We start from the raw sequence: 22,765 nt of genomic DNA, 5'->3' as shown, positions 1-22,765 counted from the left end.
TTTTTGGTTTGCTATCAACATAAGTTACATTTATTGTTATTGCAGTGTTTGCTAGGCAGTGTTTTGGGTCCTTTCAACTACTTGGAGAAGCATTCATTCGTTCATTCTAATTGGAATCAGTTTGTCCGGGTCCAAGTCCCCAGCACCTGTATAAATTCTATCTCTGCATCCTCTTTCCTTATCTGTATAATGATAGGAAATAAAACCAGTAGGGCTGTTGCCATGATTAAATGAGACAAAGGCACCAAAGAGCACCCTGTACATGTCTTAGAAGGAAACTTACTTAGGGTCACAGGGCAGCTGCGTCCTTCCTGTCTTGGAGGCCCTCATTTTAGCTGGGGACCCAGGTGGTTCCAAGTGTGTGCCAGACGATCACGGGGGAGGGGGTGGGAGGATGGGGGTGGGGAGGAGAGGTGGGTGGGTAGGGAGGAGGCATGGAGCAGACATGTGTCTGGTAGCATAGATGAAAGAATAAGCAAAAGCCGGCACTTGGAAGCCCAAAGTTGACTTTGACTCCGGGGGCTTTTACCAGGCACCGAGGTGACATTGGACTCACATTTTAAAGAATCCCTATTTTCCACCACTTCTCTACTATGTGCGTATTCCAGGACATGAATTGCTTGAGAGTTTTTCCCAGCTGCCCGAGTGTAGGGGATTGCTATCCTGGAATTGTTCTACTCCAGTCGGAAGAACTGGGGAGCCTCGAGATTCTTTTAAACTCTCGGGCCGCAAGCTCCGGGCGCCCAAGGTCAGCGGTGGCTGCGCGGCTGGCTGCTGGCTGGGCAGGGGGAGGTGGAGGGGCACCTGACGCTGTGGGGAGAGGGCGGGGTCCGCGTTGAGTCCCGGGACTGGAGGCGGGAGGCGGGGCCCGGTATGGGGGCGGGGCCTGCCCGGAAGGCGGGGCCCGCCTGGGGGCGGGGCCTGGCAGGCGCGTCTACCCTTGACACTCGCGTGCCAGACGCTTTTCAGGATGGAGAAGTCAGGCGCAGAGTTGAGCTCCTGCAGGCTGGTGCGCCACTCGGCCCGAGGGTCTCTAGGACAGCGCCTCTGCCTCCCTGTCACGACCTGGCCGGGCCCCAGGACCGGGGTCTGCTTCACGAGTTTCGGGGATGCATGCTCTGCGTCCCAAGAGCAGCCTGGTGAGCGGCAGGACGGTCAACATGAGCCCTGCCAAGTGCAAGGTCTGTTCCCCTGACCGCAAAGTAAAGTAAGTCAGTCTTCCAATATAATGACCGTTATCTTTTATAAGCTTGTGCCAAGTCCCTCCCACCCCACCCCCCAGCTCCCTGCCCCGAGTGAAGACCAGCTGCACCACCCCGTCTTCCCCGCCCGCACCCAAAGAAACGCCGGTTCAGTTTGGCAGCTGGGGAGATGGAGCCCTCCTCGAAGACGCTAGCTCGGCTTGGCATTTGAAGTGGAGGCAGTTTTGGCAGTGATGCTGATTGGAAGAGGCAGCGCAGGAGCGCACAGGTGCCTCTAGCTGACAGGTTGGCGGAGGCCGAGCTTTCCGCCTCGTCCTCCCCTTAGCCTTGATAAAGATGATGGTTGCACACGGTAGGTATTTTAGAAGCCTCGTGATCGTGAAGCCCAGGGGGGAACTCGCGTGCCCCTGGGCAGGCATCCCATCTAAGGTTGTTTGCTAAGCAGATGAGCGCTGCCATTTCTGTGCCTGAGCCCTTGGTGCCAACTTGTTTTATCTCATTTCTTTTTTTGTCTCATTTTAATTGCTTTTTTTAAAATTACCAAAGTGATGATAATTATGTTCGTTGTTCAAAATTCAGAAAATTATAGATAAGCGAAAAAGGAAGAACAAACTCAACCGTACTTCTGCCCCACACTTGATCTTTATTAACAGTTGCTATATAGTCTTGCAGCCTTTGTGTGTGTGTGCAGATGAACTCGAATCACACTGAACATACTATACCATAACTCACATTTTCATTTTATGTCTCATTCTTTGATAAGTATTCTACCACCAGGCTCAGCAGGCTGTGGCCCACAGTTTGTTTTTGTGTACCCTGTGAGCAGAGGATAGTTTTTACCTTTCTTTCCTTCTCTATTTATCTATCTACACTGAGTCTTAGTTGAAGCACATGAGATGTTTTAGCTGTAGCATATAGGATCTAGTTCCATGACCAGAGATCGAACCTGGGCCCCTGCAATGGGAGCATGGAGTCTTAGCCACTGGACCACCAGGGAAGTCCCAAGAATAGTTTATAACTTTTGAATGGCTGAAACAAATCAAAAGAAGAATACTATTTGGTGAGTTGTGAAAATTACATGAAGTTCAGATTTCAGTGTCTACAAATAAGGTTTTATTGGAACATATATAGCTGTTTTTGTGCTTCAAGGGCAGAGTTTAGTAGTGGAATAGAGACTGTCTAGACTCTAAAACCTAAAGTATTTACTATCCAGTCCTGGACAGAAAACATTTGCCGACCCTTGTTCTGCAACATGCAGAAGGGATCCATTGTGTTCCTTTAAATGGATACACTTTAAAATGTATAATCTCCTACAAAGAATGGATATTTGGGCTCCTTCTCCCTTTTTCGTATTATAACCAACAGAGCAAAAGACAGCTTCATAGCTAAGTCTCTATCACTTGTTCTCTTCCCAGGATATATCCATCTGGCCCATAAACATTCCTTGAATATCTCCCGAGTGTAAGGTCTGCATCTGGAAACGGGAAGGGACCCAGAAATGTTTGGGAAACCTGAGCTCTGCCTTCTGGGAACTCTTGATCTAGTGGGGAAAGCAGGTGTTTTCTTAGTAATTCAAAATCACGGCCCCCTGGGGCAACAGTAATTAAGTGCTTCCTCTATGGGGTGCTTTCAGGATACCAGACTGAACACTCTGTATGTGTGAGCTCATGCCAGGTCTGCATCACCACCATGGGACACTCAGTGGGTGCTGTCACCCCCATTTTACAGATGAGGAAACTGAGGCTGTCGGGGCTGGTGAGAGGATAACCAGGATTCACACTCAGGCTGTTGCGCAAAGGGCTGTCCATGGGCAGCCATGTTCGAATGCTTGATGTGCGTGAACAGACTCTAAATGTCAGCCCTTCCTCATGTTGGACTAGCCAGAAGACTAAAGGACTCGCTGGCAGCTAGTGACTGTGGCTGGTGAGCACACCAGGAAAGTAAGGACTCCTAGAGCCAGAAGGACCTCAGTGGTTGATGATTTCTCAGCTGTGGGCTTCAGAGAGAGCAAGAGACGTGTCCCAGACGTGCAGCCACTCCTCCAGGAGGGAGGCTGACCCTCCAGTTTTTTGGTCCTTCTGCAGAGCAGACTGTCAGAGCCTTCAGAGAGACTTGAAGGGCTCAGAGTGTGTCTGAGCAGAGGGCCCGCAGAAGGGCAGGGCTCCCAGATTTGGGTCACAGTCATTCTTATACACTAAGTTTTTTGGGGAGTATGGGAGTTACATTTTTCCACATTTGGAGCCCTAATCTAACCTGTCCAGCCAAAACACTCAAATCCTAGAGTAACAGGTAGTCTGGAGAGGATATATTTTTTTTCCCTATTACCACAAAAACTTTAGCCTGTAACTCTTTTCGTTTTTCTCACTGCACTGGGTTTTCATTGCAGCATGCAGGCTCTTAGTTGCAGCATGCAGGATCTAGTTCCCCGACCAGGGGTTGAACCCGGGCCCCCTGCATCGGGAGGGTGGAGTCTTAACCTCTGTACCACCAGGGAAGTCCTTAACCTATAACTTTTGTTGTTTATTGTTGTTTAATCGCTAAGTCATATCTGACTCCTTGCAACCCCATGGATTGCAGTGTGCCAGGCTTCCCTGTCCTTCACTATCTCCTGGACTTCGCTCAGACTCATGTCCATTGAGTCGATAATGCCATCCAACCACACCTTAATCCAAAAGAATAGCTTTCACAAATACTTTAATCCAAAGGAGTGAACTTGCAAAAAATTGGAATTGTCCTGGCAAGTTCAGAAGACCATGCGATCACAGTGTATATAATAATGAAAGTGAAAAGTGAAAGTCAGGTCGCTCAGTTGTGTCTGACTCTTTGCGACCCCATGGAGTGTAGCTTACCAGGCTCCTCTCTCCATGGGATTTTCCAGGCAAGGGTACTGGAGTGGTTTGCCATTTCCTTCTCCAGGGGATCTTCCCAACCCAGAGATTGAACCTGGGTCTCCCGCATTGCAGGCAGACACTTTACCATCTATGAGCCACTATGAAGGTGCTTTCTTGGGTCACTGCATGGATCCTCTCTTAGCTTAGAGTCGCTAAAAAGATGAAGATAGACAGCCCCACTCTGCCACTGAGCTGTGTAACCTTTAGCAAGTGTCATCCACCGTCTGAACCTTGGTTTCCTCATCTGTCCCTGAGGCTGATCCTAACTGGACTTTCCAGACTTCTTATGCACAGAACTTGGGGTTTTGAGTGCTGTCCTGAGTCAGCACAGACATTTGCATAGCTGATAACAGTGATGACAGGATTCGGTTGCAAAAGATTCCTGGGGAGTTGTGAGGTGTTTGTAATCCTGTCCTGAAGGCCTAGATGATCTACTGAGGAGCCAGAACTAGCAGGAAGGCAAGGTCCCAAATGCCAGCCAGCATCCTTTGGTGTGCAAACAGGACTAGAGTTCAGAGAACAGATGAATGAATGTGGGTCAGAGTGGTTGGAGAAGAGCTGCTCAAGAGGAGTCTTGAGTGGAATAGAATGAGATAAAGTTGAGGGCCAGGAGGCAGAAGAATCTGGTCTTCAGTGAGTCCCACAATACCCCATGGTGACATCACTGCTAAGGGAATCTGGCTCAGCACCACGGCCAGCTGCCCATGTTGACCTGTTGATTGTTGGTGGGTCTCACTCCTGCGTCGTGCACATTAGAATTTCCTGGGGGGGCTTTTGAAAACTGTAGATGCCTGAGTCCCCCGTCAATCCCTCCACCCCTAGAGATGCTGATTGATTAGTAGACCGGGCATCAGTTTTTTGGGGACGGGCTGTGCTGGGTCTTTGTTGTGGCATGTGCACAGGCTTCTCTTTAGTTTTGATACATGAGCTCTTACTGCCGAGCTCGGGCTTCTCATCGTAGAGGGCCAGGTTCTCTAGTTGTGGCATATGGGCTCTAGAGTGAGCGGGACCTCTGGTTGCCCCATGACACATGAGGTGTTAGTTCTTCAGCCAGGGATCACACCATCCCCTGCATATGAAGGCAAATTCTTAACCTCTGGACTACCAGGGAAGTCCCCCATTAGGATTTTGAATGTTTGCGTTTCTTATCAGGAGCCAAAGCACAAAGTGTGGAAACAACTTTCCCCTGACTCCCCAGGTCATAAGTAGTAGATTCTGATTCAAAGCCTGGAAGGACCGCTCTAATCTGCTGGGATGTCTCAGCAGTGGCACTGTTGACATTTGGGGCCCTGCAGATGGTGACTGCAGTCACGAACTTAAAAGAAATCTGGTTGGAAGGAAAGCTGAGACAAACCTAGACAGCGTATTAAAAAGCAGAGCCATCACTTTGCTGACAACAGTCCATCTAGTCAAAGCTGTGGTTTTTCCAGTAGTCACGTACAGATGTGAGTTAGACTATAAAGAAGTCTGAACCCCGAATAATTGATGCTTTCAAACTGTGGTGCTGGAGAAGCCTCTTGAGAATCCCTTGGACAGCAAGGAGATCAAACCAGTTAATCCTAAAGGAAGTCAACCCTGAATGTTCATTGGAAGAACTGATGCCGAAGCTGAAGCTCCAGTACTTTGGCCACCTGATGCAAAGAGCTGACTCATTGGAAAAGACCCTGATGCTGTAAAAGATTGAGGGCAAGAGGAGAAGGGGACGGTAGAGGGTGAGATGGTTGGATGGCATTGCTGACTCAATGGACATGAGTTTGAATGAACTCTGGGAGATGGTGAAGGACAGGGAAGCCTGGCATGCTGCAGTTCATGGGATCACAAAGGGTTGGACACAACTTAGTGACCGAATGAGAGTCTTCGTGGGGGGCTTTGCAAGATGTTGAGAAGCATCCTTGGCTTTATCCACTAGATGCCAGGAGCACATTCCACATTGTGACACCCAAAAATGTCTGCAGGCATCGCTGTGTGTCCCCAGGGGAGCAAGGTCGCACCCAGTTGAGAACCCTGGCCTTCAAAATTGTGTCTCAGATGGGAGTGCTTATTTTTCTAAGTCCAGACCATATAGTTACTTCCACTGATCTCAGATGGCTTTCTGCCTTGAAATTAGCTTCCGGGGGTCAGGGAGAGTCGGACTGGAAGCCCAGCTCTGCCACCTGCCAGCTGTGTGACTTGAGGTCCGTGGGCCTCTCTGAGCCTCGGTTTCTTCATTGTGCGGAGATGATGGGCTCCCCTGTGTAAGGCTGGGGATTCAGGGAGGCACCCTCTGGGCCCAGTCTATGGCGACACTTGAGGATGTTTATTCCTTCCTTCCCCATGCAGCCCTGCCTGTTCTCATGCCCGGGCAGCTGACGGTGTTTGGTGTTTTGCTGACAGCTCTCTTGCATAGTTGACTGCACCTGAAGCCATTTCCAAAGTCACCGTGGAGTATTTCAGCCCCCACACTTGTCTTGGAACAAATGCCGGCCAAAGGTCAGCCCCCCAGAGCTAATGTTGATTGGCCTCCAGCTTCGTCAGAAACAGATTAAAAATAGCCACCGGCTCTGAGGCTGGCCCCAAAGCAAAGCCGCAGCAGCAGCACTGTGTTCACCCACCTACTTCGCTGTGATGGGTTTGGGGCCCGCCTGATGAAGGGGCTGTGTCCCCAGTTTTGAAATCAAAATGGCAGCCATGAATGGTTTTCCCCAGGCCACAAAAAGGTGTTTTTCTAGCGGTTGAGATTTTCTTTGTTGCACTTTAGGTCAAATCGCTGAGTTTTAAGATTGTGTGTATAAAAATGGGATGTCTCAGATTTTCTGAAGCCAGAGGATCAAGCTAGCCAGTTGGGGAGACCAGTGGGGAGAGTGGGTGGTTGGGGAGGAGGCCCTGGGCAGAGAAGCAGCCTGATGCTATTCTTGGTTAGATGGGGAGATCAGTAGCCCCTGATCTCTTGGCATCACTGCACTGAAATAATAAAGTTTTCCGTGCACCCAGTGCTGGCTTTTACTTTCTATCAGTTCAGTTCATTCCAGTCACTCAGTCATGTCCGAGTCTTTGCGACCCCATGGACTGCAGCACGCCAGGCTTCCCTGTCCATCGCCAACACCCAGAGCTTGCTCAAACCCACGTCCATCGAGTCGGTGATGCCATCCAACCATCTTATCCTCTGTCGTCCCCTTCTCCTCCTGCCTTCAACTTTCCCTCCATCAGGGTCTTTCCCAATGAGTCAGTTCTTTGCATCAGGTGGCCAAAGTATCAGAGCTTCGGCATCCATCCTTCCATGGACTATCCAGGGCTGATCTCCTTTAGGATGGACTGGTTGGATCTCCTTGCAGTCCAAGGGACTCTCAAGAGTCTTCTCCAACACCACAGTTCAAAAGCATCAATTCTTCAGCGCTCAGCTTTCTTTTGGGTCCAACTCTCACATCCACACATGACCACTGGAAAACATACTAGCTTGTTTAATCCTCACAATCCAGTGAGGCACGTGTTGTTATCCTCACTTTACAGTGGAGGCTACTGAGTGCCGGTGGAAACCAAAACGACCATGGCTTTCAGCATCCCTGTTACAACGTTAATAGCTTTCTCTTCTTACTGAAAATAATAGTGTGATGGAAAATTTAACGACTGTAGGCAAAAAGAAGAAAACAGGAAAAACCCGTTGTTCAACCACTGTGAGAAAACTGCCCGTTTTGGTGTCTGTTTTCCTACATGAGGGGTCTGCAAATGACGGCACTGAGGCCAAATCTGCCTGTTTTCTAAAGCAGGGGTCCCCAGCCTCTGGGATCTACTGCCCGATGATCTGAGGTAGAGCTGATGTAACAATAATAGAAATAAGATGCCTAATACATGTCATGTGCTCGAGGAATCCTGAAACCATCTCCCCCGCTGCCCTGTCTGTGGCAAAATGATCTTCCACAAAACTGGCCCCTGGTGCCAAAAGGTTGGGGACCACTGTTTTAAAGAAATAAAAACAGGCTGTTGTTCAGTGAAACAAAACACGCTGAACTGCTTGCTGGTTCACGGGATGTAATTCTGATGAAAGCCCTGTCCACATTTGCAAGATGATATTGACCTCCAGAGTCCTTTTCCAAGTCCCATTTCATTTTAGCACTTCAGTCCCAGGAGATTTTAGAAGAGAAGCTGGTTGCAGTTTATGGGAGGCAGGAAGGCCGCCAGCTCAAGGGCCGGAAATCCCTTGTCCATTTGTTTGTTCTTTCAGGCAGCGTGCAGAAGCCCAGTTGAACTAAGAAAGTCTTCACTGAAAAATACAAGTCCTCTTCTGATGTAGCCTCATGCCCTCACGATGGGTTTCTGTCATTCATTTCTGGTTTTGCTCCCTGGCCTGGAAGTCCGTTTTTTCATTTCTGATAGGCAGAGCCTGGAGAGGGTGAGGGGGGACAGACTGCAGGTTTCTAGAAGGCTTTCCCCATGGGGAACTATCCTGGATGCAAAGACTGTGTAGCAGGAAGTGCCCACACCCAGCACTTTCTGATGTGATGGCAAGAGCCCCAATCCTGTTTACTTGCTGGGTGATTGCCTGGCTGGGCCTCAGTTTGCCTATCTGTAAAATGGGATCTCTTCCCCCCAGCGGCTTATTGGCCTACAACTTTGCTGTTCCCAGTGGCCTGCTGGCGGTGTTCCTTAGGACCTGTCAGTTCTTCACCAAAACTTTTTGGCCCCTCAGACCCACTCAGCCCTGCCCTCCCAAGATGCCTGGTGACACAGTTATTGGACACATCCCTCGGTGGCAAACCTCTAACTTAATCCCTGGCAGGTGGCTGTCTCCCTGCTTGAATAGCCCATTGGTGGGATGAGAGAGAGTGGACAGAACGCCTGATTCCGCACCTATTTAAACCTCACCAAATGACAGGAGCTTTTTCTTTTAAGTTTTGTTTGTTTCGTTTGGCTGCACTGTGCCTTCATTGCTGCGTGCGTGCTTTCTGAGTTGCGGTCAGTAGAGGCTGCTCCCTAGCTGTGGTGAGCAAGCTTTTCGCTGCGGTGGCTTCTCTCGTTGGGGAGCGCTGACTCTAGGGTGCTGGGGCCTCGGCAGTTGCAGGACGTGGGCTCAGTAGTTTCGACTCCTAGGCTCTAGAGCACAGGTTTAGTAGTTGTGTCCCAAGCTTAGTTGCTCCGCGGCATGTGGGATCCTTCTGGACCAGGGATCAACCCTGCGTCCCAGCCGCTAGCAGGTGGATTCTTCACCACTGGACCACCAGGGAATTCCAAGCTTTTTCTTAAAGAGCTGGAAACCCATCAGGCCCCAGCAGAACAGAAGCAGGAGTTAGCAGTGACATTTTGGAAACTGGAAAGCAGATGAACAAGCAGTCTCTGGTTAACGGAACCAAGAGGTCTGAGCCATAAGGAGCAGAGAGAGAAGCTGAGAGCCTGTGTCCCGAAGGCACCGGGATCAGCAGCATCGTGTGCTTCTGCGTCTGGGGACCCCATCGTGAGGAGGACAAGGTGACAGAACCACAGGTCTCTCATCTGCCCAGGTGGCTGGGGGCTGCCCACTCCCACCCCGGTTGCACACAGGTGGTTTGGTCTCTGGAGGGTGGGGAGTAGAGGGTCTTTGGACTGGACACTGATGAGCGTGGTGGAGCATGTGGGGCCTGCTTCCCACACCGGAGGATGGGTGCTGTGTCACTGCTGAATCCTGAAAGCTGTCCTGTCCTCCAGACCTGTCCCAGCACCTGGCCAACCTTTAATTCCAGGCAGAAGGCTGAGCACCAAAGAATTGATGCTTTCGAACTGTGGTGCTGGAGAAGATTCTTGAGAGTCCCTTAGACTGCAAGGAGATCCAACCAGTCAATCCTAAAGGAAATCAACCCTCAATATTCATTGCAAAGGCTGATGCTGAAGCTCCAATACTTTGGCCACCTGATGCAAACAGCTGATTCATTAGAAAAGACCCCAAAGCTGGGAAAGATCAAGGGCAAGAGGAGAAGGGGACTACAGAGGATGAGATGGTTGTATGGCATTGCTGACTCAATGGACATGAGTTTGAGCAAACTCTGGGAGATAGTGAAGGACAGGGAAGCCTGGTTTGCTGCAGTTCGTGGGGTCACAAAGAGTAGGACACGACTTGGTGACTGAACAACAGAAGCCCCACAGACTTGTCCTTGCTGGAGGAACTGGACCAGCCAGCAAGGATGACTTGAAAAATACTTGGAATTCCCCAACACACAGCCCTCCCACCCAATCACTCTGCATTGAGCTTAGGGTTCAGTGACTTCACCACATGCCCAGTACTTTTCATCAACTCTCTGGTTCCTGCTCTTGGTCCTGAGAGAGCAACCAAGGCTTATCATACATTCAAGTACAGTTTCGAAGATGGAAGGCAAACCACAAACACCCAACCAAAAGGGACACAGGAAACATGGGAGATACAGAAACCACATCAGGAGAAGAGAACTTGGAAAAGCTATGGTAAATACCCTCATCAGGGGCAGGGAGGGTGCCGCACACATAGGAACAGGGTGCATAGGAAAGGGGACATTTGCAGCCCCAAACCATGCTCTTGGACATTAAAAGCATGCTATTAGAACAGTTAGGAGCTAAGGCTGAGGGAATAGCCCAGAAGGAATAAGAAAAGAGTAATAAGAGAGGGAAAAATATATAAACTTGTGGGCCAATTCAGGAATTTCAACATCCAGATAATAGGAGAAAGTGAAGAAAAAAGAGGCAGTTAAGTCACTAAGGAGATTTTGTTGTTGTTCAGTCACTGAGTTATGTGCAGCTCTTTTCGACCCCATTGACTGCAGCATGCCAGGCCTCCCTGTCCTTCACTATCTCCCAGAGTTTGCTCTAACTCATGTCCATTGAGTGGGTGATGCCATCCAACCATCTTGTCCTCTGTTGTCCCCTTCTCTTCCTGTCCTCAAATTTTTCCCAGGTTCAGGGTCTTTTCCAATGAGTTGGCTCTTCACATCAGGTGGTCAAAGTATTGGAGCTTCAGCTTCATCATCAGCCCTTCCAATGAATATTCAGGGTTGATATCCTTTAGGACTGACTGGTTTGATCTCCTTGCTGTCCAAGGGACTCACTCTCGAGAGTCTTCTCCAGCACCATAGTTCGAAAGCATCAATTCTTCAGTGCTCAGCATTCTTTATAGTCCAACTCTCACATCTGTTCATGACTACTGGAAAAACCAGTAGCTTTGACTACTCGAACCTTTGTCAGGAAAGTGATGGACAATTTGCAGATAAATCTCCAGATTTCAGTTTCTAGAGTGAAGGAACCTGACAGCTTCCCAGTGTTACTGATGGAAGTAGACACATACCTCAGCATATTCCTAAAATTGTTCCCTAAATTTATAGGATACTGGCGAAAAGAGAAGAAGCTATAAGCTTCTGGATAGGAAAAAACAGGTCACCTACAAAAGGACCAAGGATCAGCATAGCTCTGGTTCTAGCATTCTTGAAAGCCACAACAACAATGGCTGGAGGCTTCCAAAATTCTTAAGGAGAAGGCTTTCCCTCCTAGGATTCCATGCACAGCTAAATGACTGAGTCCGGTGTGAGGGCAGAAGGAAGACACTTTTAGAACACGCAAGGCCACAGAGCATGTGCTCCCCCGAACACATTTTCTTAGAAAGCTACTGAAGGATGTCTTCCGTTGAACCAAGAGAGTAGATCAAAGAAGAGCAAGACATGGAGGACAAAAAAGCAAAGGGATCTAAGAGAACCAAAGAAGGCCTCTGGGGTGAGAGCAACAAAAGAAGCCTATACAGCCGGGACCAAGACAGGCATGTTGGGGCATCACTGTCGTGTGTCCTGCCGTTTGTCATCTTTCTAACTGGACGAAACTACTGTAGGATATGTCCTGGCAAGACGAAGGGTCTATCAAAAGAGAGGGAGCCACGTGGTGCCCTGAATTTGGGGGTAAAACCCCAGGAAAGGCACAGGGAAGCCGAAGGATGTCAGTAAAGGGAAGTCCCAGCTGATGGTTGTACAGGGGTTTAGTGGACTCTGTCCAGATGAAAGTGGTGTTGGGGCTTTCAGGAGGGATGTGGCCAGTGAAAAAGCAGTGGAACTGATTGTCTTACGTGTCCTGCTGCTGCTAAGTCGCTTCAGTCATGTCCGACTCTGTGCGACCCCATAGACGGCAGCCCATGAGGCTCCTCCGTCCATGGGATTTTCCAGGCACGAGTGCTGGAGTGGGGTGCCATTACGTGTCCTAGGAGGCTGAGGAGTGAGATGAAGATGCAAGGAAAACCAAGCTAAAAAAAAAAGTCATTAATCCAGGGAAAAAAAAGCAAAAAGAAAGGGACATCTGATATGCCACAAACCCTCACCTGTGAATAATGATCCCAGACCCATAAAACACCATAAATTTACCAAATCGCAGGAAACCTGTATTACGAGGTTGGGGAAAGGGGATAGGGTGGCTGCTTAAGAGCAGTAATTCCATGTCTGCCAAGATAACAAGCTCATAGATGGATGATGTCTTAATGGATGATTCACAAGATAACGTACACACATCGTTCAGAAGCACAGAGATGTGTAAATGCCTGAGTCCAACGTGATTTCCTCTGGAGTGGGGTTCTAGAGGGGCAATGGGACAAGGACCTTCTATTTTGTTGTTATGCATTTCTTTATTGTTCTCAGTTTTTTTTTTTTAAGCTTGATATACAGGTACAGAAAAGCACACGAAAGGTACAAACTGCTTCACAAATATAAAGTATTAGAATGTGTGCTTCTCTGATCTTACACTTGTACCCTGTTGTAAGTTGGGGTTTTTTTTGGTATTATTTGAGTTCCTAAATTGTGAGAATTTATAAAAAGAGTGAATTGAAGATGAAAAACCTGAAAATACAGCTTAGGACAGATCACGGGGTCTCTTCTGCTTCTTTTGTGATCTAACCTCTTGAAGTCTCCTCGTAAAGTGTTTCAGGGTCCGCAGAGAGGGACTGCAAAGCTGCAGGAGTCTGATGGAGTTTGGCTTCTCTGTGGAAATGAATTTCCTAGGGGCCTGCGTGTCCCCAACCTGCTTGCTCACGGGTCTGTCCTGTTCCCTTGCAGGCCCAGCATGTCGGGGCTCCACCTGGCAAGAAGGGGCCGAGAACAGAAGAAAGTGGACCTGCACAGAGACTTCACCGTGGCTTCCCCTGCTGAGTTCGTCACACGCTTTGGGGGGCATCTGGTCATCGAGAAGGTACAGGTGGGGTCCCGGCACTCGGGGTGGGGTGGAACAGGCCAACCTGCCTCAGGCTGCAGAGAAAGGCCCGCCCGTTGGTGAGCACTTGCAGGAGCAGGAGGTACCCTCGGAGGCTCTCAGAGATGAGAGGAACCCTGGGGTAGCACATAGCCTCCAGCACAGGCCCCCTGCCCTTTTCCTCTGTCCAGGTGCTCATCGCGAACAACGGTATTGCCGCCGTGAAATGCATGCGCTCCATCCGCAGGTGGGCCTATGAGATGTTCCGAAATGAGCGGGCCATCCGGTTCGTAGTCATGGTAACGCCAGAGGACCTCAAGGCCAACGCAGGTACTCCAGCCCCGACTCCCTCCCTCTCTGCCACGCCCCATCCTCACCTCCTCCACTCAGCCTGGGCCAAGTCCATCCTGTACCCCAGAAAGCATTGCAGGGTACCTCTCCCAATTCCATATTTATTTCCCAATCTTCTCTATTTAATTAAAATGTCTGCTTCTAACAAGAGTGACCCATAAGCCTGATAAAAATGCAAATGGTTAACATGCAAAGTGGAAATCTCACCTTTGAGGAGCGTCCATGTTACAGTAGCTTGGCATCTTTCCCTCCAGATGCTTTTTTCTTGCACGGGTATGTGCTGTTTTTTCAATCGTTCCTTCATTTTTCTACTTATTTATCGCTCCATGTCTATCAGCATAGATCATTCTGTTAATAACTATTGGGCAGTTTGATTTTTCTACAGTCCATGGGGTCACTAGGAGTTGGACATGACTGAGCGACTTCACTTTCATTTTTCACTTTCATGGATTGGAGAAGGAAATGGCAACCCACTCCAGTGTTCTTGCCTGGCGAATCCCAGGGACGGGGGAGCCTGGTGGGCTGCCATCTATGGGGTTGCAGAGTTGGAGACGACTGAAGCGACTTAGCAGCAGCAGCAGCAGTTTGATTTTTCCCCTGAACAATTGTGTCCCATTATAGATTCTGCACACGGTAGCCAAACAGATCTTTTAAAACACAACTCAGTTTCCATCAGCATGCCCTGCCCCCCACCCCGTGTCCAGCACCAGCTCCCTCACCCCCGAACCTCCCCATAGTGAAGGTCCTGGGCTCTGCTCTGCACTGATGGAGTCTCCGTTTTATTTACTACAGTGAGGACAGGTTTGCTCGTTAGCCCCATTTTACAGATGAGATAATTGAGGCACAAAGGTGTGACTCAGTTGCCCAGGGACCTGGGGATTGGAACTGTGGGCTGAGTCCACAGCTTGATGCTGTGGGGTCACTCCTCACACTTAGGCTAAAATTTGAGAACCTCACCAAGGCTAGTTAAGGCCTCACATGACTTGGCCCCTGCTGGCCTCCCAAACTCCCATCTCCTGCCTCTCAGCCTCTATCCCTGGGTCCCTGTCCCACTGGCCTCATCAGTGTTGGCCTTGCTCTTTTCTGTTGCAGAGGCTTGGAAAGTTCTGGACCGTTTGCTGACAGTGCTTTCCGGAAGCTCTTTGCACAGCAGGCCTCCACTCCCCCATGCACAATTTGAATGTTATAGCTCTCCTGGCCATCCCTGTCAGAGCCCTGGCACTGCCCACAGCCTGTGGTTACCCTGCTTGTTTTCTTGTTTATCTTCTCCAACATGAAAATAAAATTCAGCAAGGAGTGGGTCATGGCCTGACGCCTTGATTTGTAATCTCTGGAACTTCTCCCATCACCAACACACTGCGTTGGGTCAGCATCAGAGGCCAGCGGGCCAGAAGGAAGCACTGCTCTCGAGTTCTTTTTCCAAGTCTGCACATAACATTTGACAGTTCCTTCTCAGGGTCTTAGAGAATGTCATAGTACAGATGTACTAACTCCTGACTTTTGATTGAATCTACTTTGCACAGTTCAAAACACTGCCCTGTGAGGACGGACTTCCTCAGTGGTCCAGTGGTTAAGACTGTGCTTCCAGTGTGGCGGCCTGGGTTCAGTCCCTGGCCAGGGAAGTTCCACAGGCAAAAAATAAAAACACACTGCCCCGCAAACACCCTTTTACATGTCTTTGGCTTCATTGATGAATGTTTTTTTAGAACATGTTCTTAGAAGTAGGATTTCTGTGTTTGAAGAGCATGAGTATATTAAAATCAAAGCATTGTATTGTATTCAGCAATGAAAAGGAAGGAAATCATCATGTTATAACACAGGTGGGGCTTCCCTGGTAGCTGAAATGGTAAAAAACCCACCTGCAATGAGGGAGACCTGGGTTTGCTCCCTGGATGGGGAAGATCCCCTGGAGGAGGGCGCGGCAACCCACTCCAAGTATTCTTGCCTGGAGAATCCCACGGACAGAGGAGCCTAGTGGGCTGCAGTCCATGGCCATCGGGTTGCAAAGAGTTGGACACAACTGAGTGACTAGGCACATAATACAGGTGAACCTTGAGGGCATTATGCTCAGTGAAATAAGCCAGTCACAGAAAAACAAATACTGGATGTTTCCACTTACATGAGGTCCTGAGCAGTCAGATTCATAGAGACAGAAGGCAGAAGGGTGGGTGCCAGGGGCGCTGGGCAGTGGGATGGGGAGGGGTCAGTTCATGGGTATCGAGTTTGAGTTGCATGAGATGAGAAAGTTCCGGAGATCCGTTTCGCAACAGTGTGAATATACTTGACAGTATTTGAGCTATGTACTTAAAAAGTGATTACGATGGTAAATTTTGTTATGTGGCTTTTTTTTTTTTTTTACCATGATTAAAAGCAAACATTGTATTGTTTAGTGGCAAAACACTATTAAGATACCCAAGAATTTTTAGGGAGTCCCCGGTGGCCTAGTGATTAGGATTCCAGTCTTCACTGCCCTGGCATGGGTTCAATCCCTGGTCAGGGAACTGAGATCCCACAAGCCACATGGCACTGCCAAAAATTAAAAATATATATGATGTTTTAAAACCCACTTCTAATCCAACTATATTGTATATTGATAGCTTGCTTCCTTCTTTTTTGTTGCCTTCCAGGCCATGACCAGACACACATATATTTTCACACAATTAAAGTCAAACCCAGTTCTTTCTTCCAACTATCATATACGTTCCTCCACTGTGATCCTAGAGTCGTCACGGTTATCCTTTCAGTGGCCGTGCGTCGCTGGGTCCTGTCCTCCACTTGGGTCTGTCAGTCCTTCTGATCTCCTCTCATTTAATTCCAGAGTATATCAAGATGGCAGATCAGTATGTCCCTGTCCCAGGAGGGCCCAACAACAACAATTACGCCAACGTGGAGCTGATTGTAGACATCGCCAAGAGGATCCCCGTGCAGGTGAGTCACACGGTGTGCCCCCGTCTGCCTGTGACGGGGACGATGCCCTCAACTCTGGAGCAACCCGGTTCCACAGTTCGGAAGGGATGGAGGAGCTGGTCCTAGGAGACTCTGAAAGCCAGGGCTGGTAGGACCCAGCAAGGAGCTTTTGGGGTGTGATGGGGGGCGGATTCTTGAAGAAAGACCTCTATTCATGCCTCTGTGTGTTTGCAGGCGGTGTGGGCTGGTTGGGGCCATGCTTCTGAAAACCCCAAACTTCCGGAGCTCCTGCGCAAGCACGAGATTGCTTTCCTAGGTAGAGTGCACCTCCATCAGATATGTGGGAATGGGGGTCTTGATGGAATTCTCGCTAATACAGCCTTGGAAGGAGGGGGCCTGTTTGATGTTCCCACATCACACGTTCATGGTCAGGAGCAACTGAGTCCAGCAGTGGGAGGTCACATGGAAAGGTTGGCCAGCCCAGGGAAATAGCTGTTACCATGGTTACCACAGCAGAATGATGCTGGGGCAAGCAGAACCCTCTGCTGGTGTTCCTGTTGGTACTGAGATACCAGCCATGTTCAGATTTCTAACTCAGGTTGGAAATCTTTAGGCCACACCTTTGCTTGGGCTGTTCTTAGGCCTTTGGAATGCCCTCACCCCCTCGAACCAGAACCTCTCATCTCTGCTACTTATTAGGTAAAATGACACTTATTGTTCATGGCATCTGTTTGTTTCATAATTCAGATGTATAATTTGTAAACTTTACTCAGTTAGGTTGTCTGTCATCCTTGTGTGTAAATTGGAGTCATCTACCATTCTCAGTAAATCCCTGTTGCTGCTCCTTAACCTCTGGGCCCACAACACAGACTTGTATATACAGCAGCTTGGTGCTAAGTCAGTACCTGATATTCACCTGAGGGTCTGCCTGGTGACCTGTGCTCACTGATGTGTTCTTTTCCATGGCCTCTCATTGGCTGTCACATGGGACTCTCATTATCTCTCATTTTTAGTTCTGGAAGTTGATGGTTCAGCCCTGGTGCCAGCCAACTACAGCCTACAGGCCAAATCCAGCCTGCTGCCTGCTTTTGTAAATAAAGTTTTATTGAAACACGGCCCTGCCCATTTATTTATGTATTGCCTATGGCTCATTTATGTACTGCCTATGGCTCATTATAGAAAAAGTTTGCTAACCCATGGTCTAGTGTTTTGAGGTGCTGGCTTGCTCCCCTTGGTCTAGTTTTTTGCTGGTGAACTTTGTATAGGCCACTTAGCTTAAGCTATAAATCATGTTTACAGTCCACATGTATTGAAAGTTGACTGACGAAGTAGCAGACTAATAGATCTTTTTTCTTCCCCATCTTGATGTTCAGTCCTTTAAAGCTGGGACCTGGGGACTTTTCTTTTGTGTACCTAATCAGCCCCCAGTTTTGAGGGCCTGAGTCTGCCTTCCCCCTTGCCCCACCCCTCAGGCCCTCCCAGCGAGGCCATGTGGGCACTAGGAGACAAGATTGCCTCCACCATCGTGGCCCAGACTCTGCAGATCCCAACGCTGCCCTGGAACGGAAGTGGTAAGGGGCCCTGAACTTCACTTGGGGAGGACGCCTGGGCCCCATCTTGAGAGCACAAGGGGTGACAGGAGTATGCTTCTTTAATTCTTTCATTCAGGCAAAGAAATACATAAAAAATAAAATTGCATAAAAATAAAGATAAAAAAAAATTTAAATTATCAAGAAAGTGGTATGATATCTTTGTAGACATCTTAGAAAATAGGAAAAGTGTAAGAAAAAGAAATAGAAATTGTTTATAATCCAATGACCTGGTTTTGATCATTTGTTTTTTTATTCCAGCCTTTTTTCTAGGCACATCCGTTTAAAAGCCAGAGCTCTTATAGTTAATAGTTTGTGATGTGTTTTTTTTCTCACTAGTCTGTCTATGTCAATAAATACACTTCACAACACTTCAGGTGCCTGCATAGGATTATATTACACAGATGTACCTTAATTTACTAACAGTCCTCTGTAGTTATACTTTTGGTTGTTTCCAATTAATTTTTTTCTAAATATGAAAATATTTAAAGCCTTGATAATCCTGTAGCTAACTCTCTATGTACATTTTAATAATTTCTTTAGGGTAAATTCATAAAAGTGGAATTCTTAGAATAAGTTAAAAAACAGAAAACATTTCAAGAGTTTCTAAACAATTTGATTTTTTCCTATAAAGATTGAATTTTAAATTTGGAGTGAAAAGTTTGTTTTGTTTTGTTTGTTGTTGTTTGTTTTTGAAATCTTCATAGGATTTTAGAAAGTAGTGATTGACATTACAAATGACTCCATAAGATAGAGTCGGTTTTTTTTAAAAAAAATTCAGATCAACATGGCTGTTCTTGGTAGACTCAGCCTGAATTGTCTTAAGCTTGGTTTCCCATTCGGGGTCGAGTTGGTCCTTAAGGAAATGAAAATGCACGGTGGGAAACTGAAGGACTGTGTCTGAATTCTGTTGGCCCAGAGGCCAGGTCTAGAGCCGCTGTGCTGGGAAGAGGCACTGTATTTCCGTGTCGTGTCCAGGCTGTTTTGGGGAGGATTCTGTTTCCTCTGTGACCCTGCAGGTCTGACGGTGGAGTGGGCGGAACACAGTCTACAGGAGGGGCAAAGGATCAGCATCCCAGAGTCCGTCTACAACAATGGTTGCGTGAAAGATGTAGATGAAGGCTTGGAGGTAAATACAGATCCTTGGAGGGGTGTGGGGGGGCCAGGAGCCAGAACCTTCTCATAAGCCTGGTAGCAGCAGAAACTGTCTAAACCTCTAAAGAAGTCTGTTTGTCCATTGCCCTCAGGCAGCAGAAAAAATTGGTTTTCCCTTGATGATCAAAGCTTCTGAAGGCGGTGGAGGGAAAGGAATCCAGAAGGCGGAGACTGCTGAGGACTTCCCCATCCTGTTCAGACAAGTGAGCTCCTCGCACCACATGTTTTTCCCTGTGTCTTTGGGAATTGTGCTTCTTCGGTCGGTGGCCACCAGATTCTTTCCACTAATGTTATTGTGTCACAACCAAGAGGACACCTGGGGGAGCTGAAGTATCGCTGTGTTGTGTTGCAAAGCGAATGTATGCATCTTTACTTGAAAAAGTCCAAGGCTTGGGTTGATCTGTACACTGTTTGCTTAGATGTTTGGTTCTATGAACCAGTGTGTCTGTAAAGCATTTCAGATACTTGTTTGTGAGAATATCTATCTGTGACTATTTGTCTATCGAGAGATGGAATATTTTGTACAGTTAAGCGGTTTCAGTATTTTTAATGTTTGTAGATGATCAGTTTTATCGTTGGAGCAAATCATGTATTTACTTATTTGTAGCTGGTTTTCTACTTTTAAACCATTTTGCCTGGGGGATGGGGGAAGGAATACATTAGGAGACTGGGAATAAAATATGCACACTACTGCATTTAACATAGATAACCAACAAGCATCTACTGTGTAGCCCAGGGAACTATACTCAGTATTATGTAATAACCTATAAGGGAAAAGAATCTGGAAAAGAAAAAAAAAACCCAGCATAACTCCTGTTAGCCACTGGGTTTCTTTCCAGGACTTTTCCTGTAGTATATACTTTTGCATAGACCTTCATATAGTTCTAGATTTTTTGTTTGCTTTTTAGTTACTTTGTCTATTTCTGACGGTGCCGAGTCTTGGTTGCTGCGCGCTGGCTTTCTCTAGCTGCGGCGAGTATCCTCAATGCAGTGGCTTTCCTTGTCGCGGAGCACAGGCTCTAGAGCATGCGGGTCGGTGGTTGTGGTGCCCAGGCTTAGTTGTCCCGAGGCGTGTGGGATCGTCCCAGACCAGGGATCGAACCTGCGTCCCCTGCCTGCATGGGCAGGCAGATCCTTAACCCCTGGACCACAGGGAAGTCTCCATAATTCTGTTTTATTATTTTTCACAGAAGTAGGATCCTCCCATGTGTTACTGCAATCTGCTTTTTTTTTTAATTGTCTTACAAATAACTCCATGTGAATCCTTATTTTTACTCCGCCTTCTACATTATGTATTTTTGATCATCTTTGATTTTGAGAATGTTATATCTTTGAGAAGAGGTAAAACTAAAAGATCGACAGGACCATGGGCGTCCCTGCCATTATTGCGCGCTCTCCTTGGAGAGCTTCCTGCTCCAGCCCTGCTTCCCCAGGGAAGAACCTGCCACCCTGCCGTCCCCCACCCAGGTGCAGAGCGAGACCCCTGGCTCCCCAGTCTTCCTCATGAAGCTGGCCCAGCGTGCCCGGCACCTGGAGGTCCAGATCCTCGCCGACCAGTACGGGAACGCAGTGTCCCTGTTCGGGCGTGACTGTTCCATCCAGCGGAGGCACCAGAAGATCATAGAGGAGGCGCCGGCCACCATTGCCACGCCAGCCGTGTTCGAGTTCATGGAGCAGGTGGGCTCTGGGGAGCTTGGGTGGGGGAGGCATCTCAGCTCAGTGCCAGCAAGAGCTCTCAACGCCCAAGTTGCCAAAGTGGAGTGGGTGTCCAGGAAGAGATGAAGGGGCAGGGGGTGGAGGGAGGAGATGAATTCAGCCTCACGCAGGTTTACTGGGCTATGATCTCTGAGGCCCTAAGGTCATTTACACACTGCAGGTCCTCAGCCTGCATTCGGTCAGGGAACCGGGATGTTTTCCCCCCGGAGAAAACCACCGGCACCCCCTCCTTCCCCATCTTGTCTGCAGTGTGCCGTGCGCCTGGCCAAGACGGTGGGCTACGTGAGCGCGGGGACTGTCGAGTACCTTTACAGCCAGGATGGCAGCTTCCACTTCTTGGAGCTGAATCCCCGCCTGCAGGTGGAACATCCCTGCACGGAAATGATCGCGGATGTCAACCTGCCTGCTGCCCAGCTGCAGGCAAGGAGACGGGCTCTGAGCCCTGCGGTGGCTTCTGCCTAGAGCTGGGGGTGGGGGTCTCCTATCCTGCTTAGGTCAGACCTCCCTCCACTTGGACTGGCCTGGTCATTTCTTCCTTCTGGGAGTTACTCACACACTTTGGCGGGATATGACACAGGTCCCTTTGAGTGGGTCACATCCTAAGACCCAGTAGACTCAGTGTGATCCTTTGGCTCAGCTGGTGTCCTCTGTCGTCTGCTCCTTCCTCATTCCTCCAGATCAGCTTTCCCTGCGTCCTTCACAAAACTTTCTTTAGCTCTGCATCTGGACGCTGTTTCCCCTCCCTTCCCACCTCCTAAGAGTCTGTAGCTTTTATCTGATGCTCATTATGTGTTGTGACTGTTGCTTCTTTGCCCAAGGACACGGCTCCGTGGGGGCAGAGGCAAGCTGTCTTTTTCTCTCCTTGCGTCTCCGTGTTGCACCGTCTTGTGGACCCAGGAGGAGCTCAGTATATTCCAAATAATTCACTGCACCGCTTCCTGCATCACCTCTAGCTCTGGGCTCTGCGTTTGAGGACTGACCCTCTCACGGGATGGACTTCTTGATTTCAGATTGCCATGGGTGTGCCGCTGCACCGGCTGAAGGATATCCGGCTTCTGTACGGAGAGTCCCCGTGGGGGGTGACGCCCATTTCTTTTGAGACCCCTAGCAACCCTCCCATTCCCCGAGGCCACGTCATTGCAGCCAGAATCACCAGCGAAAACCCAGATGAGGCAAGTCCGGGGTGGTGGTGGGGGGCCTGCGTTTCCACCACCTCCAACCTCCCAGCTTGGGGCAGACCCCGAACCTTAGCCTGGAGGAGACGCCCAGGCCTTGCAGTTTACAGACGAGGAAATTGATATGCGGGAAGGGAAGGGATGAAAGGTGCCTGGTGTGTCAGAGGACAGCCTCGCCTCTGGGCATTGTCACCCTATATCACAGCTCCAGAGGCTGGGGCGACCCGCCTCACGCCTAGGACCTGCTGAGCCCAGGGCCAAGTCCCAGTGGTGCACTACAAAGGTCACATATGTCCATCTTTGGGACAGGCAGCTGTGTTTAGAGCACAGATCCTTGGATTTGTGGCCCCGTGAACTTTTGACTACAACATACAGTCTAAGACAGCAGTCTCCACTTTTGGTACCAGAGACTGGTTTCGTGGAAGACAGTTTTCCCGTGGACCAGGGTGGGGGGCGGGGATGGTTTGCGGGTGATTCAAGCACATGGCATTTATTGTGCGTTTTCTTTCTATTATTATTATTACATCAGCTCCACCTCACATCATCAGGCATTAGATCCCAGTGGTTGGGGACCCCTGGTCTAAGGAGTACCTCTGTGACTTGTTCTTACTTGTGCCTTAAAGTACCAAGCAGCTGGCATCTGTCAC

At 48.8% G+C, this 22,765-nt stretch overlaps 1 protein-coding gene across 6 annotated transcripts in view; it reads left to right on the top strand.

Moving 5' to 3' along the window:
- The window catches only part of ACACB (acetyl-CoA carboxylase beta), a 115,794-nt gene that overhangs the window by 30,389 nt on the left and 62,640 nt on the right, over positions 1-22,765 (top strand). For 3 of the 6 annotated variants that reach the window (XM_061385113.1, XM_061385114.1, XM_061385118.1), the window contains exons 3-12: positions 13,093-13,225; positions 13,417-13,555; positions 16,395-16,504; positions 16,718-16,799; positions 17,956-18,054; positions 19,092-19,201; positions 19,320-19,430; positions 20,695-20,904; positions 21,193-21,363; positions 21,954-22,115. In XM_061385113.1, the coding sequence (XP_061241097.1) occupies positions 13,093-13,225; positions 13,417-13,555; positions 16,395-16,504; positions 16,718-16,799; positions 17,956-18,054; positions 19,092-19,201; positions 19,320-19,430; positions 20,695-20,904; positions 21,193-21,363; positions 21,954-22,115 (1,327 nt within the window). Of the gene's footprint in view, positions 1-949; positions 1,208-7,860; positions 11,817-13,092; positions 13,226-13,416; positions 13,556-16,394; positions 16,505-16,717; positions 16,800-17,955; positions 18,055-19,091; positions 19,202-19,319; positions 19,431-20,694; positions 20,905-21,192; positions 21,364-21,953; positions 22,116-22,765 lie in introns of those variants that run through there. The other 3 variants (XM_061385115.1, XM_061385116.1, XM_061385117.1) reach the window with 3 other exon arrangements.

The sequence above is a fragment of the Bos javanicus genome, chromosome 17 (assembly GCF_032452875.1).
Source record: "Bos javanicus breed banteng chromosome 17, ARS-OSU_banteng_1.0, whole genome shotgun sequence".
Taxonomy (NCBI): Eukaryota; Metazoa; Chordata; class Mammalia; order Artiodactyla; family Bovidae; genus Bos; species Bos javanicus.
Note: the sequence above shows the minus strand (reverse complement) of the source record. Positions and strands in the feature narration are given on the sequence as shown.